We start from the raw sequence: 16,086 nt of genomic DNA on the forward strand, positions 1-16,086 counted from the left end.
ATAATCGTCATAATTAATCACGTTATAGTAGTCACCCGTCTAATATTAACAAATAAAATTTCCCTTACTCATAAATAACTAATTAATTAGTAGGAGATAGTATAAGTAATTGATATAACGTATTTATTAAAAATATACTTTATTCTCAAATATAAATCTTCTTGTTTAAAATGACCGTGCGTGCACTTACATTCCACAAGAACTAAGTTTATCAACAAATTTAATAGGTCGACAACAGAATAACATATATTATTTACAATACATTTCATATTAATACATGAGACTTAAATTAGCGTCACCTATGTGTATCCAAAATATATACAATACACAGGGTGTCCAAAATTTGCGCACATAGAATGTAATTTCGTAACTATACATAACTTTTAAAGAAATCTTCTCTTAGAAAAATAAATAAAACAGCATAGGTACACGTTTAGTGGACGCAGTTAAGTCATGTAAACTCTTAGACCGTTTATTCGTTAGCTTTGCTCTCATTTAAAAGCTACTTGTGAAAATGTTGCTTTTCTATCACATATTCTGTTAGCAGATTCTATTATATCACTGATGGCATTCGGCAAAATTTATAGCAGAATAATTAACAAAATTTTTTCAACAGACTTGATTATCTAGGTACATTTGCAAAAATATTTTTATACAATTATTTTTTATAAAATACTTGTAGCAGAAGCTGTACAATAGTCACATTATAGTTTTATTTATAAAAACTATAATGTATCATTTGCAATTAAAATATTTGCTTATTTCAATTATAAATTGACTTGTTTCAAATGTAAATTTATATATTACATAATTTATATATACGTTCTTCTGTGTGTACGAAAATTGATAAAGATATTTTATAATAAAAAGATAGATATTTTTATACGAAAGCATACTTGATGCTATGTGGAATACTGATTCGCGTACTTGTGTTATTACATAAAAATTAACGTTTTATATTTATAGCATATATTATTTTAATAACTTTTAAGGAAAAATCGAAACTCTCTAGGCACAATAGCAAAGTCACTGGTTTTCTAGTTCTCATTTTAAATTATCCCTCTCTGTTTAAAATAAATCTCCTGTTCTTTTGCCGATCGTTTGTAAAACTTGTCTCTTGGGTCTGCTGCGGGCAACGTCGAACACTGTAAATTAAATAGGAAGTTTTTATAATGTATATTGTAATAAGTAAAATACAATGTTATTAGTAATTGTATGATAGCAGCTAGTGTTTATACAAGGGTGTTGGCAGATTAATTAAAAAGTAGTGTTAATATCTGTAATTAAATAATAGTTATAACAATAATAAAAGTTAAAGGATATACCCCAGAGTCCTTTCGCAATTCTAATGCTTTTGTCATTGCTTCATTCAAACGCTTCTCTCTGTCACCGTGAGCAGGATGCGTCGATATCCATGGCAATTCTGGAGGCAGTGTATGCATTTCTGTAAGCGTCCTCATCGTAGCCCAAAATACAACAGCTTCACGAATATCAATACAAGCCTGTGCAAAGAATAGATATGTATACTAATTCGTAAATAACTCTAACAATTAGTCTTTGTAAATGTATGAGTAGTAATACAAAATGCAAAATATAATATTAGATATTATGTTGTATAACATACTTTTGCAGCCAGTTTAAGTCCTACTTCATCAGCTTCATTCTCCAAAACTCTGCTGAATGGAAGATTATATATAATATTCACAATTCGTTCTCCTATCATATGAATAATAGCAGCTGCCAAGTCGGGAAATATTGCCCAAACTAATAATATGGGTATTGCTATTAAAAAGTCCCACAATAGTCGATCCGATAGTGCCTCAAGCTGTTTACAAAAATTATTACATACTTTATATTTTATAAAGAGTAATCAATATGAAAAATATTCGTGTTATTACTTACAGAATGTAACAGCAGCGAATGAGCCATTTCATGGGCTAAAACAATGCCTAATTGATCGTCATTTTCGATAATTCTTAATATGTCCAAGGATACAAAGATATTGCCACCCTAAGAAGACAAAAGAAATAAAGTAAAAATAGTTGTACTAATAGCTTGTATGTACTGAATATATTGCTGTATAATATTGATGATGCACGCACCGGCAAGATGTACGAGTTTGTCAATGGTGTATTAATAACAGTTAAAGTCCACTGTGTATCTCTCATCGACTTCAAATCTTTATTAGATGTAAAAATTCTTTCAATCACCCTTATGAGTCTCTTGTAAGCTGGATGAGAGTGCGGTACCAAATCTAGTTTGTGAGCTTCTAAATGCTGAATGAAATATAGAATTATGTTATATAATATAAACTTTTAAAGGGTACTTCCAAATATGCAAAGACTTTAAAATCTTTAATTCTTTTACGTTATTACGACTGCATTGTTTACTTACAGCTTCGAGAACCATTTTCCCTAATTTTTTCTCTTGTTCCTGGTTAAAGATTATAAATCTCGAACGTTGTGTCAATGGATCGGTTTCAAGATGAGTTACGTAGTAAATAGCCAATATAAGGCCATACAGTCCGAAACAACCTTTTAAAAAAATTAAGAAATATAGATGAAACATGGCACAATATTACTATAACACAATTATTTAGCAATCTCTAAAGAACTCTCTCTCTCTCTCTCTCTCTTACCTAGAAATATATTTCTTCTTTCCCTAAACCACTGCTTATATTCCTCTTTCTCCTTCTCGGGCTTGCGCGTCCACCATCTCTTCATACCGCGCCCCATCAGTACTGCACCAATGCGTAAGATAGGACGCAGAAGCATAGCTACTAACGGTGGAACGTGCAAGTTTTGCGTTGTGCGAAAATCACATTTTTGTAATTTTAAGTATTGTATCTTTCCGCAGTCAACTTTATCTTGAACGAGGAATCTCTTGTACGACCAGATATGATGGCGATCTCTCACAGAGCAAGTAACAAAATGAGTTGTTCTCCGCTGAAAATTCTTCCGACATAAACTTCTCGATATGGCAAGCATATTGAAGAAAGCTTTGGGTACAGTAATTATATCCGCAACGGGAACAAAAATATAGCCTGTTAAGGAGTATGACGCTACATGTAAGAATATAATGACAGCTATGATTGTCTATAATCTGCAAATACTGTTAATAAGAACAGTTTGAAACTAATGTCATAACTGCTCATTATTCCAGTGCAATACTTCAGCATGAATTATCTCCTTTGAGGAAAAATAGCACTATCAGATGCAGTCAAATCGGTTGCTATGAATTTTTACAAGCTGCCAGTAAATGCTTGTTTATTGTCCAATATCGTCAGATCTAATTTAATTCAGTTTGCCTTAGTTGTTCAACACTCGTTGGACTAACATTGTACCGAGTCCTTATTTTACTCCAAGATAATTGTTTCAAGATTATGGCTTGCCAGAGAACTGCGTGTACTTGTTAAAAGTTTAAGACGTGACTAAAATAATGGGAAGCTGAAAATAGAAAAAGACATTCATACATTCAGAAAGAATTTTATTTGGATTCATCTATCACAGATTTTCAGATTAGGACATAGATATACGTTGATAATCACACCGTCATTTTTCACGTAATCATACGCTCTAATTAAGTATTAATTAAAACAATTTAATTAAATTTACGGTTATCTATTCGGTTACGTAAGATGACAGTTTTATTTTTATTTCTAATTTTAGAAATAAGCAAAAAGCTTTATATATATTTCATAAAAAATTTATAAAATTTAAATAATTAAACTGACTTTAGCTACTATATACTAAGTATATAGTTGGCAACTATAAAGATTTTACAAAATTTATTCTCTTTTTTGGTTATATACCTGATGATTTCCACTTCAGTATTTATTTATATTCTAATGATTAGGAACACGTAGAAACCTGATTCAAATCCAAACATTCCAAACTCAATTTTGATTGAATATAATACAGGAAAATAATTCGATTCAATTAGATCGATCAAAATTCGCTTCAGTTTATTCAAGTTTGTCTTTAACCCTTTAACCATAAGGTCCGTTCTTATTTAGCTGAACTTGTTGCACTGTCCCGTTCAGCTGGTGCAGCTATGTGTCGATTTCCAGTTTCTTTCAGGCTCGCTCGATTCAGTTGGCGATCATGCAAAAGTATTGATCGCCTTGCCGAGGACCCCGAGGACGGTGTTCGCGCGATCCAGACGCGTTCTTTCCGATTTTTCCGTGCCGTAAACATGGCGCTTAACCTCACCGTCAAGGTGCATCCCGTGGTTTTATTTCAAATCGTGGATGCGTACGAACGACGAAAAGCGGAATCCATGCGCGTTATCGGCACTTTACTGGGTAACGTATCGAGCAAACGTCATATACGACCTCCCGTCCCGCTTTGACACCGCGTGTCCAGCCGCAAGACAGACGTGATCAGCCGACACGTGTCATTCGTTATTCCAGGTACCGCGGAGAAGGGGATCGTCGAGGTAACCAACTGCTTTTGCGTGCCGCACAAGGAATCCGAGAGCCAGGTGGAGGCCGATCTCACATACGGCATGGACCTGTACGACTTGAATCATCGAGTCAACGCGCAAGAGAATATCGTCGGTTGGTGGGCCACCGGCAACGAGGTGTGCAGGCCCTTGAATTTCAGGCTCTTCTTACACGTTTCCTCTTGACAGTACGCAAACTAAACAGAACGTTATGTCGCAGGTTACCACACACTCGTCCGTTATCCACGAATATTATGTGCGAGAGTGCAATAATCCAGTGCATTTGACTGTTGACACAACGTTGGCGAATACAACGAGAATGGGGATCAAAGCTTACGTTTGTGTCCCGTTGGGTGTGCCTAATGGCAAGCAAGGCTCCATGTTCACTCCGGTCAAAGTTCAGGTTTGTCACAATTATCAATCTAATAGGACAATTGTAACATTTACAACAAATTGTATCATAGGTCAGTATTTCTAGTCAGATTTTATATATAAGATCGTCTTAAGTTCATCTTTAGATACTCCGTAGCCAATGAAACGAGGCGTACAGCATCTAAAGATAAACTTGAGACGATCTTAAATATAAGATCTGACTATGAATACTATAGAATATATAAAGACGTTCTTATATAGAGATTACCTTTAATATTGTTAAACCTGTCCGTACAGATTGCCTGCTACGAGCCAGAAGTGGTAGGATTGCAACTGTGTTCAAAGACACAAGTGCCATCTCACGCACAAGCGTCTGGAAAATCTGCCGGAGGGATAGAACCCATGATGGATCTTGCGCAAGTCTCTGAGGCTTGTTCCAAGCTTTCTTTAATGTTGGAACAAGTATTGGCATACGTTGATGATGTTCTAGCAGGGAAACAGCTGCCAGATAATCAAGTAAATACAGACAGATATAAAACTCTTTTGTCTTCATCTGTAAAATTCTTGTCATTTAGCTAATACAAATTATTCTGCTATTTCAGGTGGGCAGGGCCCTTTTGGATATGGTACATTCCGTGCCGAAAATGACGAGCGATCAATTTGACGATATGTTTAATAGCAATGTTAAAGATCTGTTGATGGTTGTTGCGTTATCTCAATTGATAAAAACGCAGCTGCAACTCAACGAGAAACTTACTCTGCTTACGACTCTATGATCAAGAGCGTTTGACTCTTCACGTTATACATAGCGCACAAGAAAATCAATAATAATAGTCCACTCCTGATATGTTTCAATTATTTTTAATACGATTGATTGGAATTACAACAGTAGCTTGTAAAATTGCGATTGTAATTATATAAAGTGTAAAAAATGCGTCATTGAATGATACAATTATATGTACAATATGCATGAATAATTACAATTATAACAATAATAAATACAAATTATTTACTAGCTTTTCTACAGACTGCTTTCTTAAATCTTATGACGTACTCATTTATTCATATTTCGTACGAAGTTTCATCCTTTTGATTATCTATAAGATTAGACCAATCGGGAACTCGATTAGTCTTTAAGTACACTTCTTTTGTCAAACATCGTAATGGCAAATCTGTCGTGCCAAAAATAGCACCGCCTAACCACGCCGTGCAATTTGGTTTGCTGGGTGCCGTATGAAATTTGAACGATTCCACCTTCAATTTATTTTTATACAGATCGCTCGCGATTAAAGCCAACAATTCCGATTTCAGACGACTCGCGAAGCCTTTTGTCATAGACGTTCCTCCGACGAGTATTATATTTTCGGCCAGCACGCGTCTCGTATCCAATGGGCACTGATTTAAAATTAAATGTAACATTAGAAACGTGCGCGTTGTTATTCAACGAACTTGAGGGTTCTATTGCGTAGTATTGCGCAGAAAATTACAGTAGAGATTGGCTTTACCTTAACGATAGCGTCGAGTATCATAGTGGGTAAAGAAAGATTATCGTTATCCCTTTCCCACAGTATCTCAAACACCTTTTCCCTGATCTCTCCAGGTATTAAGATTCTTTTAACACCGGGATACGTGACGTCGGGAGGTGGAGTCGGAGCATTCTCGGTCCCTAGCTTTGCGGACCTTTCCAGCGTGGTTACGAAACATGTTCTTACTTTGATATCCTCCAGCATCTTTTCCGACAAATCTAGATTGCTCGCTGTGTCTCGAAAGTATTTTCCTAAATTCCTACAAATCGTGAGAAGAATACAAATTATACAGTGTCTGTCAAGTGAATCTCGGTGTAACAGAAGAAAAAGCGAGACTCACTCGTGTACAATCTGTCCGCCTAGGGGCAACGCTTGCCAGGCTTTAAGTACCGGTATTCCCTCAAAGATCGGAATCAGAGTTGCCTCCTGATATCCGACGTCCAATACCAAAGCTGTATCGATACCGAGAGTGCTGATCGTCGCCAAGTGACTCGGCAGAAACAACATAGAACCGACTTCGAAGTGCCTGAACATTACTTTCGCGAGGGTATCTCTGAACGACGTTACTGCCAGTGGAGACTCCAAGAGCAATATTCTCGCATCTTTCGGGCTTATCACGACGTACCTGCGTCATATAGGTCGCTTTAGATGGAAACCCTAGTGCTACGGTGAAAACGCAGGAACTCATGGTCTTACTTAAAAAACAATAGATGAAGAAAATCCACGAGCAATTGATACAGATCCTCGGGGTCCTTGTAGTCAACGATTCTGCGTATCTTCTTCGATTCCGAGCATCTCACCTCCGTTCGAATAATACCACGTGGCGACATTTCTCCCGCATAGCCGAACCTGTGTCGCAATAAACGTATTCGGCAATACAAATATATTTCAAATTGAAAATACAGGCCGTAGAAATCATCTCTCTCTCTCGTCTCGCAATACTCACTTTGTGTACGCGCTACCGATGTCGAACACTACCATTGTCTTATCCGAGATATATCTCACGCCCTCGTATCCGCGAAGCATTTTCCTTATTTTATCTGTCCGTTTCTCGTATAGTCGTATTTTTAGCTAAATCTTAATGTAGTTTGACAAGTAGCTTGACAGACGAACAGCTGAAGAAACCGGAGCAGAACCGAAGCGAAGAAGTCGTGCACGCTCGGCGTTCGTCAAGTCATCCGAAATCCAATCTGCGTTCACGAACGGATTTTTTTTGGAATAAATCCCGTTCGGAATTATTGTTTAGTTATTTCCCTAGATTTCTATTGTGTTTTCTAGGGAAAATGGAATAATTCCAATGAGTTATGCTAGGTCTACAATGCGAGTCGTAAAAGTCGTGAGTCGCAAGAATTGACCAATCACAGTCGAATTTGAGGAGAATAATCGACTGTGATTGGTCAATTCTTACGACTCACGACTTTACGACTCGCATTGGCCGTGTTAAGCAGACACAACTGTTGAGTTCGTCTTATCAACATTCTGCGTTGATTGGTTGGTTCTAGAAGTAAGAGCCAATCACGTTCGACTGCTACTCAGCGGCTTGGTCTGCTGAACGCGCCCCTTGTAGACCTAGCATAATCCTCATTGGTGGAAATGGATAAAGCGCTTTCCCGCAGCTGTCGCAGGTCGCAGCCATCGATAGGGAATTACTCGCCGCCAATCATAGGTCGTGTGGTCCCCCCTGTCTCACGCACCTCCCGCATTCTCCGAAGCCGAGGAGGTGAACGGGCAAACATGGCCGTCTGACAAAACATTCCAGACATAGCAGCGATCAACGACGTCGTGTCCGTGTCGCTTTCGCTCGGGCATGTTGGACGGCGGCGGCCACGGAGCAACGTCATCCTGACCGAAGTTTCTCGCCGTACGGGTGACGCAACGACGTCGACGCGAACGAGGGGGCTGGAGAGAGCGCGGAAGGTGCGCGGAACTCCATTCGCCAGAGTTCGTCTGTGGGGGAAAAAAAAAAAAGTAACGTAATAGGTGCACAGGACGGCGAGGACGGTCCCGCTGGCGATCGCGAGGGTGATCGGATTTCGGATTGCTTTCGCGGCCGAGACGCGGTGTGCATTGTGCAAATCGCGAGACGATCGCGAACCGATCTGCGACGTGTTGCTCTACGAACGAGGACGAGATAGAGAGAAAGAGAGAGAGAGAGAGAGAGAGAGAGAGAGAAAGATACATATATATATACACACATATATAGATAGAAAGAGAGACAGAGATAGAGATAAAGACAGGAATTGATCGCTCGAGATCATGACGATTTTATCGAAGAAGAAGGCGAATGCGCCGAAGGATAGGACGCGCGAGGGAGGCGCCGGACCCGAGGTCGACGTTCATCACGGGGTAGTGCAGAACGAGCACAGTTCCGGCAACATCGCGCTCCCGAACAGTCCTTATCAGGTGAGAGATCGGAACGTGATTTCCGAACTTTGCTCTCTGTCTCTCTGCTTAAAAGGGGCAGGTTCTAAAACAGAAGTTTTGCCAACTCGCTGACTAGGTACGGGGCGCCAGCGGATTTGCCGTCGACCTGCACGGAGTCCAAAGCGATCATGGTTCCCACAGCGGTTCCCTCGTGTTGACCGGCAACTCGTACGAGGTATGACGCACCGGGGATTACCTCGGTTCTTTGTTTCGGATTAGTCTCGGTATCGTATAGATCAAGCCTGGTCAACTTTGAGCTCCGGGGGCCACGATACTTCTTCCTTTCCATCGATGGAGAGTAGGAGAAAGGAGTTCCTTCGCTGGATGAAGTTAATCATGCCTGCTAAACTATGGCTACGGTCAACGTGACGCTAAAAATGTGCTTTGGAGCGTTCTTCTTCTCCTTTTTTCTTCATTGAAAGAAAAGAGAAGAGGAATGTTTTGAAGCATTTGTAGCGTCACGTTGACCGTAGCCTACATCCGGCGAAGGAACCCCTTTCCCCCACTCTCTGTGAATGGAAAAGGGGAAGTGTCATGGCTCCGGAGCTTGAAGTTAACCAGGCATGGTATAGATCATCTTGTGCAGCAGCAGTAATGTAAACGTTGATCGTTGTATAAAGCTGATGGATAATAAATAGAAAGAATTTTTCATAAACGATAATATTTACACTTGGGGAAAAAGAAGCTATATTACGGGTGTTATGCTGTTATAATCAGTAGCGAGTGCTGTAGCGATCAAATGCCTAGTCAGAGAGTTCACAGCCGAGATATATTTTTGGCTAATGTATGGTATTTTTACATTTATACAGACAAATGTCGACCGCCGCGAAGACAAACATTTTGAAGATGGGAGTGGCCCGAGTCATGGTAAACGTCACAGACAGAGAGTCAGTCCCCACAGGTATTTGAAAATGACGCAAAGGAGTAAAAACGGGTGCTATAAAATACATTTGTTTTGTAATTTTACATAAAATAGGTAATAGGAATTGCGTGCTTTTATAGTATAGGTTTATGCTTATATTTAATAAGGGATCTACTAATCTTTTAATAGCTGTATTGGTAGACCTTCGCGCACAAAGCGTGAACGTGAGAGGGATAGAGGCAGAGAAAGAGAGAGAGAAAGAGAGCGCGAGAGGCAGGCTACTCCACCTGCTGCTTCTTGCAATGGCTCGCAAGGTATCAAAAAGTTTTTTTTTTTTTTACCCGTATAGCACAGTACCAGCCACTAAAATAAAGGCCTTTTTACACATAAAATCCCGTAAGGACGTAAAACATAAGCGTAAGAAAATCGACCAATCCCAATCGAGTATTTTCCCCTACTGAAGTTATGGACAGCACAATACTCGATTGGGACTGGTCGATTTTCTTACGCTTACGTTTTACGTTCTTACGGGATTTTATGTGTGAAGGCCTTAAGACTGTGACGTTTATAAATATGGAAGGTGAGAGATGATAAGTTTGATTTATTTAGGCACGGATACTAGCGTAAGTGGAAGAGTAAGCATTGTCGGAAATGCCTCGAACTTGGAACATGAACAGGCAAATGGCTACAATAGCGGAGATGAATATACAGGACGTACCGAAAATAATCTTACGTTGGCCGAATGGCAGGATGTAAGCATTATTAAACCAAATATTTTATATATCATTACGATGCGTTATCTAATATAGATTGTTCCATACTTGCAATAATCTAGAGAGATAGAAAGTTTGAGAAGCGCCTCAAGAAAAAGGGTCTTGTGTTAAAAAAGATGGCCGAGGATGGAGCTTGCTTATTTAGAGCAGTAGCAGATCAGGTTTACGGTGATCAGGAAATGCATGGAATTGTCCGAAAGCATTGTATGGATTATATTGTAAGTGTGTAACACGGAGATAAGATAACATTTACGTTTATTTTTTCTTAATGATATACACGGTAAAAATTTTGTTTCTTTCAGGCTTCCAATCAGGAGTTTTTTTCGCATTTTGTGGCGGAAGATTTCAGCACCTATGTAGACAGGAAGAGACAAGAGTATGTGCACGGGAATCATATAGAAATGCAAGCTATGTCAGAAATGTACAACCGTAGTATCCAATTATATTGTTACAGCACTGGTATGTACTTTTTTTTTTTTACTTGTATTATAAGATATTTCGCGTCACTCTTGATCTTGTCATCAAATACCTTTTTTCTTTTATAGAGCCTGTCAATATTTTTCATACTATGGTGGAAAGTGATAACGAACCAATCAGGCTGTCGTATCAGCGTGGAAGTCATTATAACAGTATAGTTGATCCATTTAAAGCTACTATAGGCGTTGGACTTGGTTTGCCATCATTTAATCCCGGTGCTGCTGATCGCGCTCTGATATCGGATGCAGTTCGTCAAAGTGAGGAATTGCATATCGAACAGGTAATCGTCATAAACTCATAAACAAGCAAGCACCTGGATTTATTTGATTTTATAAATATCCGAAAGATGCTCTCACACACATAATTTTGATTTTATGAAAGACAATGCTGGAGGATAAAATAAAAGCTACCGACTGGGAGGCGACTAATGAAGCTATCGAAGAGCAAGTAGCACGAGAAAGTTATTTACAATGGTTGCGTGATAATGAGATGCGTAAGGCAGTAAGTAAAAATTCAATTTATTATCATATCAATTACTCTTCTATTGGAGCGAAAAGACTCAGTCACGACTTTTGAATCAAGCGATCAGCCAGTAGTAGCAGTACGAGCACAGTTACGAGCGCGCAACATAATCATTCACACTTTCATTCACATGGAGGTCGTGGACAGCAGCGTAGCCATACCTCTTCTCCGACCACGACACAAACTAGCCAAGATAATTTACGTAATTCTCCAAAGGTCCGTTTTTTGTTATTTTTTTATTCTCACGATAGGAAGTTGAAGGTATTGTACATAAAGGATGTTTGTTGTGATTATTAGGTTAGCGATGCGGTACGATACAGCAAGAGATCGCCGCAACATCAGTCGACTCAAGGATCTAGCATATCCCATCTGCCATCGGATTTCGAGGTGAAAATGATGCCGCAAGAGCCTGTGCCTGGAAGCAGTAAGGAAGCAAATGCGTCACCCGACATTTCATTGTTCAATCGCCTTCCTCCCGAAGTATTTGGTGAGAATGTATTTTCATGTCTGTCTATATTTGAAAAAAAAAGGAAAAAACCAATTAGCATTGTATTTTTATTTCAAAGTTTAGTTTTTTGAAACATATATGTATATATATATAATGTTTTCGTTTAATAAAAATTAATTCTGTTGAATATGAATAAAAACACATTTTACTTCTCTTAATTACTAATTTAAATTTATAGTTTACTATTCTCTTAGAGTAAATATTAGTTAAAGGTTTTCTCTTTTAGAGAAATTTTACATTAAACTGCAAGGATTTACTAGTAACTTGTGTCAATTTCTGATTTTTTTAGGTCTGACGGATTGGGAAGATAGCCAAATACTTTCACAAGTGCTGGCGACGTCGCAACAAGAGTACTTGGATAGCCTGAAGCAGTCACGCGTGTCCGCGTCCGCCGGAAACGATAGCGCCAATACGATAGAGTCTAGTAACAGTTCTATTAACAATTCTTGAAATGCGGTCGGCAACGACAAAGTTCAAAAGATATCAGAGTAAAGATATATACATTTATATATTGCAATATCATCTAATCCCATATTGTGCTAGGACATAAAGCGATTTGCTTTCTTATTCGTGAGTAAATGTTGCAATAATCACTATTTTTGGTTTTCTTTTCCATCTTTTCTCTTCGTCTCTCTCAACAACACATAACATACGTATGGGACTTTCTTCGAGTACGTACGTTATATCGTTAGACGCTTTGTTAACACTTACAAAGTAGCTGCGTATCTTATTTTTTCGTTGTGGGTATCTTTATATTATAGAATGGATCAAAAAATAACTTGCATCGTTTCTTCCAAAATTATTACTGGTAAGAAAGAAATTTCTTAGTTTTGGTTATAATAACCACTATCACGATCTATGTTATACTCCTCTTTGGAGTTTGACATTTATCTCACCGCAAAGTATGCAATCCGTTTAGACAGAATATATATTGTTTGATAATCGTGATGTTTTCTCTTGATATAGTTTAGGTCACGACGCTTTAAAGAAATCTGCATTGCATTATTTGTAAAAAAGGAGTAAATAAAACATCATTTAATTGTAACTTTTATTTGTCGACATTTAACTTACCATCTCTCCAAATATCATGATTATCATAGCATAAGTGGCATAAATGTAAACAGACCTTTTTTTTAAATATCGGTATTTTTCCAATCTTAAAATTTAGAACAAATGTAAGGATTCGATTGAACATTTTTTCAGCGTTTAATTTAATAATTTATGTGGAGAATAATTCAGAATAGAATGATTTTGATCGATACCAAGGAATTTCAAAATTTTTGAAATTCTTTGAAACGGCAATAAATTATCCTTTATATTGAGTAAGTAGTACATAAATTTATGTTGTTTAAGTTAGAAAAGTAATATGTACATACATTTTCGGAAAAATATTTATATTTATATAGTCTACCATAACAAGCTGAATAGTCCTTGAATAAGCTGAACTATGCGTGTCAAAATATTGACAAAATTCAATTTCGCTGTAAACCTTCAGTTTTATATTTTGTGGAAACGAAGATGGATATGCACATCGATGATTATATATTTGAAAGCATACTTGGAAAGGGAACATTTGGGTATATTGTTATTTGAAATAATAAATGTGCAATTATACGAATCAGATTTACCTTGTACAGAATAACGTATACTTTTAGAACTGTGTACTTGGTGAGAAGGAAGAAAGACTCAAAGCCATTTGTTATAAAAGCTCAAGACTTAAATGCAGTAAACCATTCGCCTTCTGAGGTATATAATTGCACAATATCTATTTCTTTAATTACAATACGAAATTCGATATATGTTTCGTAATACAGAGAATACTAGATGAGATACGATGCCTACAGAGATTGAGACATCCAAACATAGTGTTTTATTATGGAGCATGGAAAAAGAATAATTACAGCTATATTCTTTTGGAATATGCAACTCGATGTACTCTCAAAGATTTGCTAGAAAAACGAGACGTACCGCTTAAAGAGGAGGTAATTTTCTATTTTCTATTGTAATTTTTGATACCTGTAACTTGAGTATATAGAAAAGACACTTTTTTTTATAATTATACGAAATTCGATAGCTACAAACTTGCGTTATATTGGAATTATATAGGAAATTAAATATTTTAAAATTATATAATTAATTGTGTGCACATATACATCATATCAAAATCAAAACTGAATTGTAAAAACTCAATTGTAAAAAAGGTATATAAAAAAATTTTTTTTTTATTAGGATGCGCTGTATCTCTTTTCACAAGTTACTTTGGGAGTACATCACATTCACGCGAATAAAATTTTTCACCGAGATCTAAAACCGGAAAATATCATGTTGACTGGCAGCCGTGGTGATATCGTTAAAATTGGTGACTTCGGCCTTTCAAAAAGTATCCAAGAGTACGCATTGATTAAGTCAATTTTAATTTTAACAAGTACACTTTAACTGCAGCATTAAACTACTATTCTGAAATTATCAATGAGCATGATTAAAATGTCCTAAAATGATAAATCGCCCCGATCGATTCATTTCTATGTAAATCAACATAATCTTTATTCTATCTTGTGCAAATTTTATTAATTTTTTTTTTTATCTTGTAGAGACTCGATAATTTGTCATGCAGGATCTTATTACTATATGGCTCCGGAAGTGCTGAGTGTACAGCCGTATGAACTTAAGTGTGATATATGGAGCATGGGCGTTATACTGTATGAAATGGTTACGAAGAGACTTCCATTCCCAGCCACGGTAAATTAAATTAATTAACGGCGAGACATATGGTCAAGATGTAAAATGATAGCATAAAGTGCATAAATTAATAATATTGTAGATAGAGAATGTTTATGAAAAGCGACGTTTTTTTCTCTTTTAAATGCAAAGAATAATGGAGATTTTACACAAAATGTAAAATACTTATATCGGCCCACATGTGTCTTTCTCTAAATAAATAGCCTCTTAATTGATTACTATTTCAGAATCTAGCAGAGATTACGAAATTAGTGCACAACAGCCCGCCGCAACCTTTACCGCAGTGGATATCAGCATCCACTGTGAATCTAATATCGAAGATGCTGAGGAAGAACAGTTTGTGTCGACCCCGTACCGATCAGCTCGTACTTTGCCCCTTTCTTGTGCCTTACATCATTCGAGTATATCTGAATCTTGGGCGTCAAATTAATCTCGCTGAACGAGAACGTGAGAGCTTTGGGCCACATGTCTTTTTAAAATTTCTGAATCCATCAAAATTTTGATCGAAATGACATTTTAATGAACAATGTCTTAGGGAAGAAGGAACAGGAAAATAGTATTGCCACAAATAGGAATTCGCTTTATAAAATAGAGACGCGTATCAAATGGTTTTAGGAGAATATTAACAAGACTTTTGTAAAAGCGATCTTTGTCACATGTTAATTAGATCCCTCGTAGTTTAAACATTGTTGAAAATTTATGTTTGAAATTATCTTTTTCTAAAACATGAGACAATTATCAAGTTTATGTTTATATTATACAATTAATATTAATTTTTTATAGAGTGACACTCCAAAAATAATATTTTGAATCATGCAGGAACATGACTCTAAATTAAATGACATATTACTATATAATTTATTTTTTAATGACTCTTTATAGGACTTTTGTAAATAAAACGCGATTGAGTTAAAGATAACTTTTCATATTTTATAATGTTATAACGTATGCGCGCGCGATGCACAAGCTCTTTGTATTGGATATAATGATGCTTTGTATTATGCTTGTAATTAATCGTCGGGAGGAAATTAAATTATGAATGTTGAATGTACATCACGTCTGTAATTGAAAACCTGTCGTTTGCGAAGCGATACGCGGAACCGATTTATCGCCAGTAGAAACAGTTAGATTTTAATCTTATTATTACGGCATTCTGCCTCGATGGAATTTCATTGTTCGATGAATTGCTATCGGGTTCCCCCGAGCACGCGGGATGCGTAACCGGAAGCTAAGACCGGAACTATGTATTATACTGTTTCGTTCCATGCCCTGTGGCGATTCTGGAAAACCGTACAGTTCGCATCTCGTTAGTACAGATATCGTTCTGTCGGACTTGTTACCGCTATCCGAACTTGTTACTCTTCCTTGTGACATCGGTACGGTGTGAGAGAATCAAAAGAATCGTCCTGAAGGAATAGAAAAGTGTTTAGTGCAAGAGTA

At 37.2% G+C, this 16,086-nt stretch overlaps 5 protein-coding genes across 9 annotated transcripts; 3 read left to right on the forward strand and 2 right to left on the reverse strand.

Moving 5' to 3' along the window:
* Positions 1-122: 122 nt before the first annotated feature.
* LOC139809172 (metalloendopeptidase OMA1, mitochondrial-like) lies at positions 123-3,997 on the reverse strand. Its single transcript, XM_071771883.1, has 8 exons — positions 3,812-3,997; positions 2,639-3,446; positions 2,395-2,534; positions 2,103-2,276; positions 1,903-2,010; positions 1,625-1,825; positions 1,326-1,502; positions 123-1,145 (listed from the first exon to the last, which is right to left on the reverse strand). The coding sequence occupies exons 2-8, from the start codon at positions 2,985-2,987 to the stop codon at positions 1,050-1,052; spliced, it is 1,245 nt and encodes a 414-aa protein (XP_071627984.1). The 5' UTR covers positions 2,988-3,446; positions 3,812-3,997; the 3' UTR covers positions 123-1,049.
* A 134-nt stretch (positions 3,998-4,131) lies between these two features.
* Positions 4,132-5,830, forward strand: Eif3f1 (eukaryotic translation initiation factor 3 subunit f1). The gene is made up of 5 exons (XM_071771885.1): positions 4,132-4,303; positions 4,412-4,581; positions 4,664-4,846; positions 5,113-5,331; positions 5,418-5,830. The coding sequence occupies exons 1-5, from the start codon at positions 4,195-4,197 to the stop codon at positions 5,589-5,591; spliced, it is 855 nt and encodes a 284-aa protein (XP_071627986.1). The 5' UTR covers positions 4,132-4,194; the 3' UTR covers positions 5,592-5,830.
* Arp10 (Actin-related protein 10) lies at positions 5,661-7,511 on the reverse strand. Its single transcript, XM_071771884.1, has 5 exons — positions 7,288-7,511; positions 7,038-7,190; positions 6,682-6,966; positions 6,321-6,600; positions 5,661-6,210 (listed from the first exon to the last, which is right to left on the reverse strand). The coding sequence occupies exons 1-5, from the start codon at positions 7,365-7,367 to the stop codon at positions 5,878-5,880; spliced, it is 1,131 nt and encodes a 376-aa protein (XP_071627985.1). The 5' UTR covers positions 7,368-7,511; the 3' UTR covers positions 5,661-5,877.
* Positions 7,512-8,034: 523 nt separating this feature from the next.
* Duba (Deubiquitinating enzyme A) lies at positions 8,035-12,503 on the forward strand. Of its 4 annotated transcripts, none has more exons than XR_011735516.1 (12): positions 8,035-8,744; positions 8,842-8,940; positions 9,575-9,666; positions 9,817-9,941; positions 10,237-10,379; positions 10,463-10,618; positions 10,703-10,859; positions 10,946-11,157; positions 11,259-11,378; positions 11,536-11,615; positions 11,697-11,886; positions 12,197-12,336. XR_011735516.1 is itself a non-coding variant. In XM_071798009.1 (12 exons), the coding sequence occupies exons 1-12, from the start codon at positions 8,598-8,600 to the stop codon at positions 12,355-12,357; spliced, it is 1,758 nt and encodes a 585-aa protein (XP_071654110.1). In that variant the 5' UTR covers positions 8,036-8,597; the 3' UTR covers positions 12,358-12,503. The 4 variants fall into 4 exon arrangements, 3 of the variants coding, with proteins under 3 accessions (XP_071654112.1, XP_071654110.1, XP_071654111.1); XM_071798009.1 differs by having other exon boundaries at positions 8,036-8,744; positions 11,460-11,615; positions 12,197-12,503; XM_071798011.1 differs by lacking the exon at positions 11,536-11,615 and having other exon boundaries at positions 12,197-12,503.
* Positions 12,504-12,654: 151 nt separating this feature from the next.
* LOC139825360 (serine/threonine-protein kinase Nek5) lies at positions 12,655-15,697 on the forward strand. Of its 2 annotated transcripts, none has more exons than XM_071798012.1 (6): positions 12,655-13,484; positions 13,563-13,653; positions 13,722-13,889; positions 14,137-14,297; positions 14,499-14,646; positions 14,874-15,697. In XM_071798012.1, exons 1-6 carry the CDS (start codon positions 13,426-13,428, stop codon positions 15,147-15,149), a joined length of 903 nt encoding a protein of 300 aa, XP_071654113.1. In that variant the 5' UTR covers positions 12,655-13,425; the 3' UTR covers positions 15,150-15,697. The 2 variants fall into 2 exon arrangements, with proteins under 2 accessions (XP_071654113.1, XP_071654114.1); XM_071798013.1 differs by having other exon boundaries at positions 13,752-13,889.
* The last annotated feature ends 389 nt before the right edge of the window (positions 15,698-16,086 follow it).

The sequence above is a fragment of the Temnothorax longispinosus genome, chromosome 2 (assembly GCF_030848805.1).
Source record: "Temnothorax longispinosus isolate EJ_2023e chromosome 2, Tlon_JGU_v1, whole genome shotgun sequence".
Lineage (NCBI taxonomy): Eukaryota > Metazoa > Arthropoda > Insecta > Hymenoptera > Formicidae > Temnothorax > Temnothorax longispinosus.

Excerpts from the sequence above, each read along its gene's own strand:
- LOC139825360 (XM_071798012.1), top strand. The coding sequence starts at position 13,426 with ATGGATATGCACATCGATGATTATATATTTGAAAGCATACTTGGAAAG. Across the intron at positions 13,485-13,562 it reads CTTGGAAAGGGAACATTTGG|AACTGTGTACTTGGTGAGAA; the intron begins GTATATTGTTAT and ends GTATACTTTTAG. Across the intron at positions 14,298-14,498 it reads CTTTCAAAAAGTATCCAAGA|AGACTCGATAATTTGTCATG; the intron begins GTACGCATTGAT and ends TTTATCTTGTAG.
- LOC139809172 (XM_071771883.1), bottom strand. The coding sequence starts at position 2,987 with ATGCTTGCCATATCGAGAAGTTTATGTCGGAAGAATTTTCAGCGGAGA. Across the intron at positions 2,277-2,394 it reads GGAAAATGGTTCTCGAAGCT|CATTTAGAAGCTCACAAACT; the intron begins GTAAGTAAACAA and ends TATTTCATTCAG. Across the intron at positions 2,011-2,102 it reads CAAACTCGTACATCTTGCCG|GGTGGCAATATCTTTGTATC; the intron begins GTGCGTGCATCA and ends TTGTCTTCTTAG.
- Duba (XM_071798009.1), top strand. The coding sequence starts at position 8,598 with ATGACGATTTTATCGAAGAAGAAGGCGAATGCGCCGAAGGATAGGACG. Across the intron at positions 9,942-10,236 it reads TTCTTGCAATGGCTCGCAAG|GCACGGATACTAGCGTAAGT; the intron begins GTATCAAAAAGT and ends TGATTTATTTAG. Across the intron at positions 11,887-12,196 it reads CCTTCCTCCCGAAGTATTTG|GTCTGACGGATTGGGAAGAT; the intron begins GTGAGAATGTAT and ends TGATTTTTTTAG.
- Arp10 (XM_071771884.1), bottom strand. The coding sequence starts at position 7,367 with ATGCTTCGCGGATACGAGGGCGTGAGATATATCTCGGATAAGACAATG. Across the intron at positions 6,967-7,037 it reads CTTCATCTATTGTTTTTTAA|GTACGTCGTGATAAGCCCGA; the intron begins GTAAGACCATGA and ends TATATGACGCAG. Across the intron at positions 6,601-6,681 it reads GGCGGACAGATTGTACACGA|GAATTTAGGAAAATACTTTC; the intron begins GTGAGTCTCGCT and ends CACGATTTGTAG.
- Eif3f1 (XM_071771885.1), top strand. The coding sequence starts at position 4,195 with ATGGCGCTTAACCTCACCGTCAAGGTGCATCCCGTGGTTTTATTTCAA. Across the intron at positions 4,847-5,112 it reads TCACTCCGGTCAAAGTTCAG|ATTGCCTGCTACGAGCCAGA; the intron begins GTTTGTCACAAT and ends CTGTCCGTACAG. Across the intron at positions 5,332-5,417 it reads AACAGCTGCCAGATAATCAA|GTGGGCAGGGCCCTTTTGGA; the intron begins GTAAATACAGAC and ends CTGCTATTTCAG.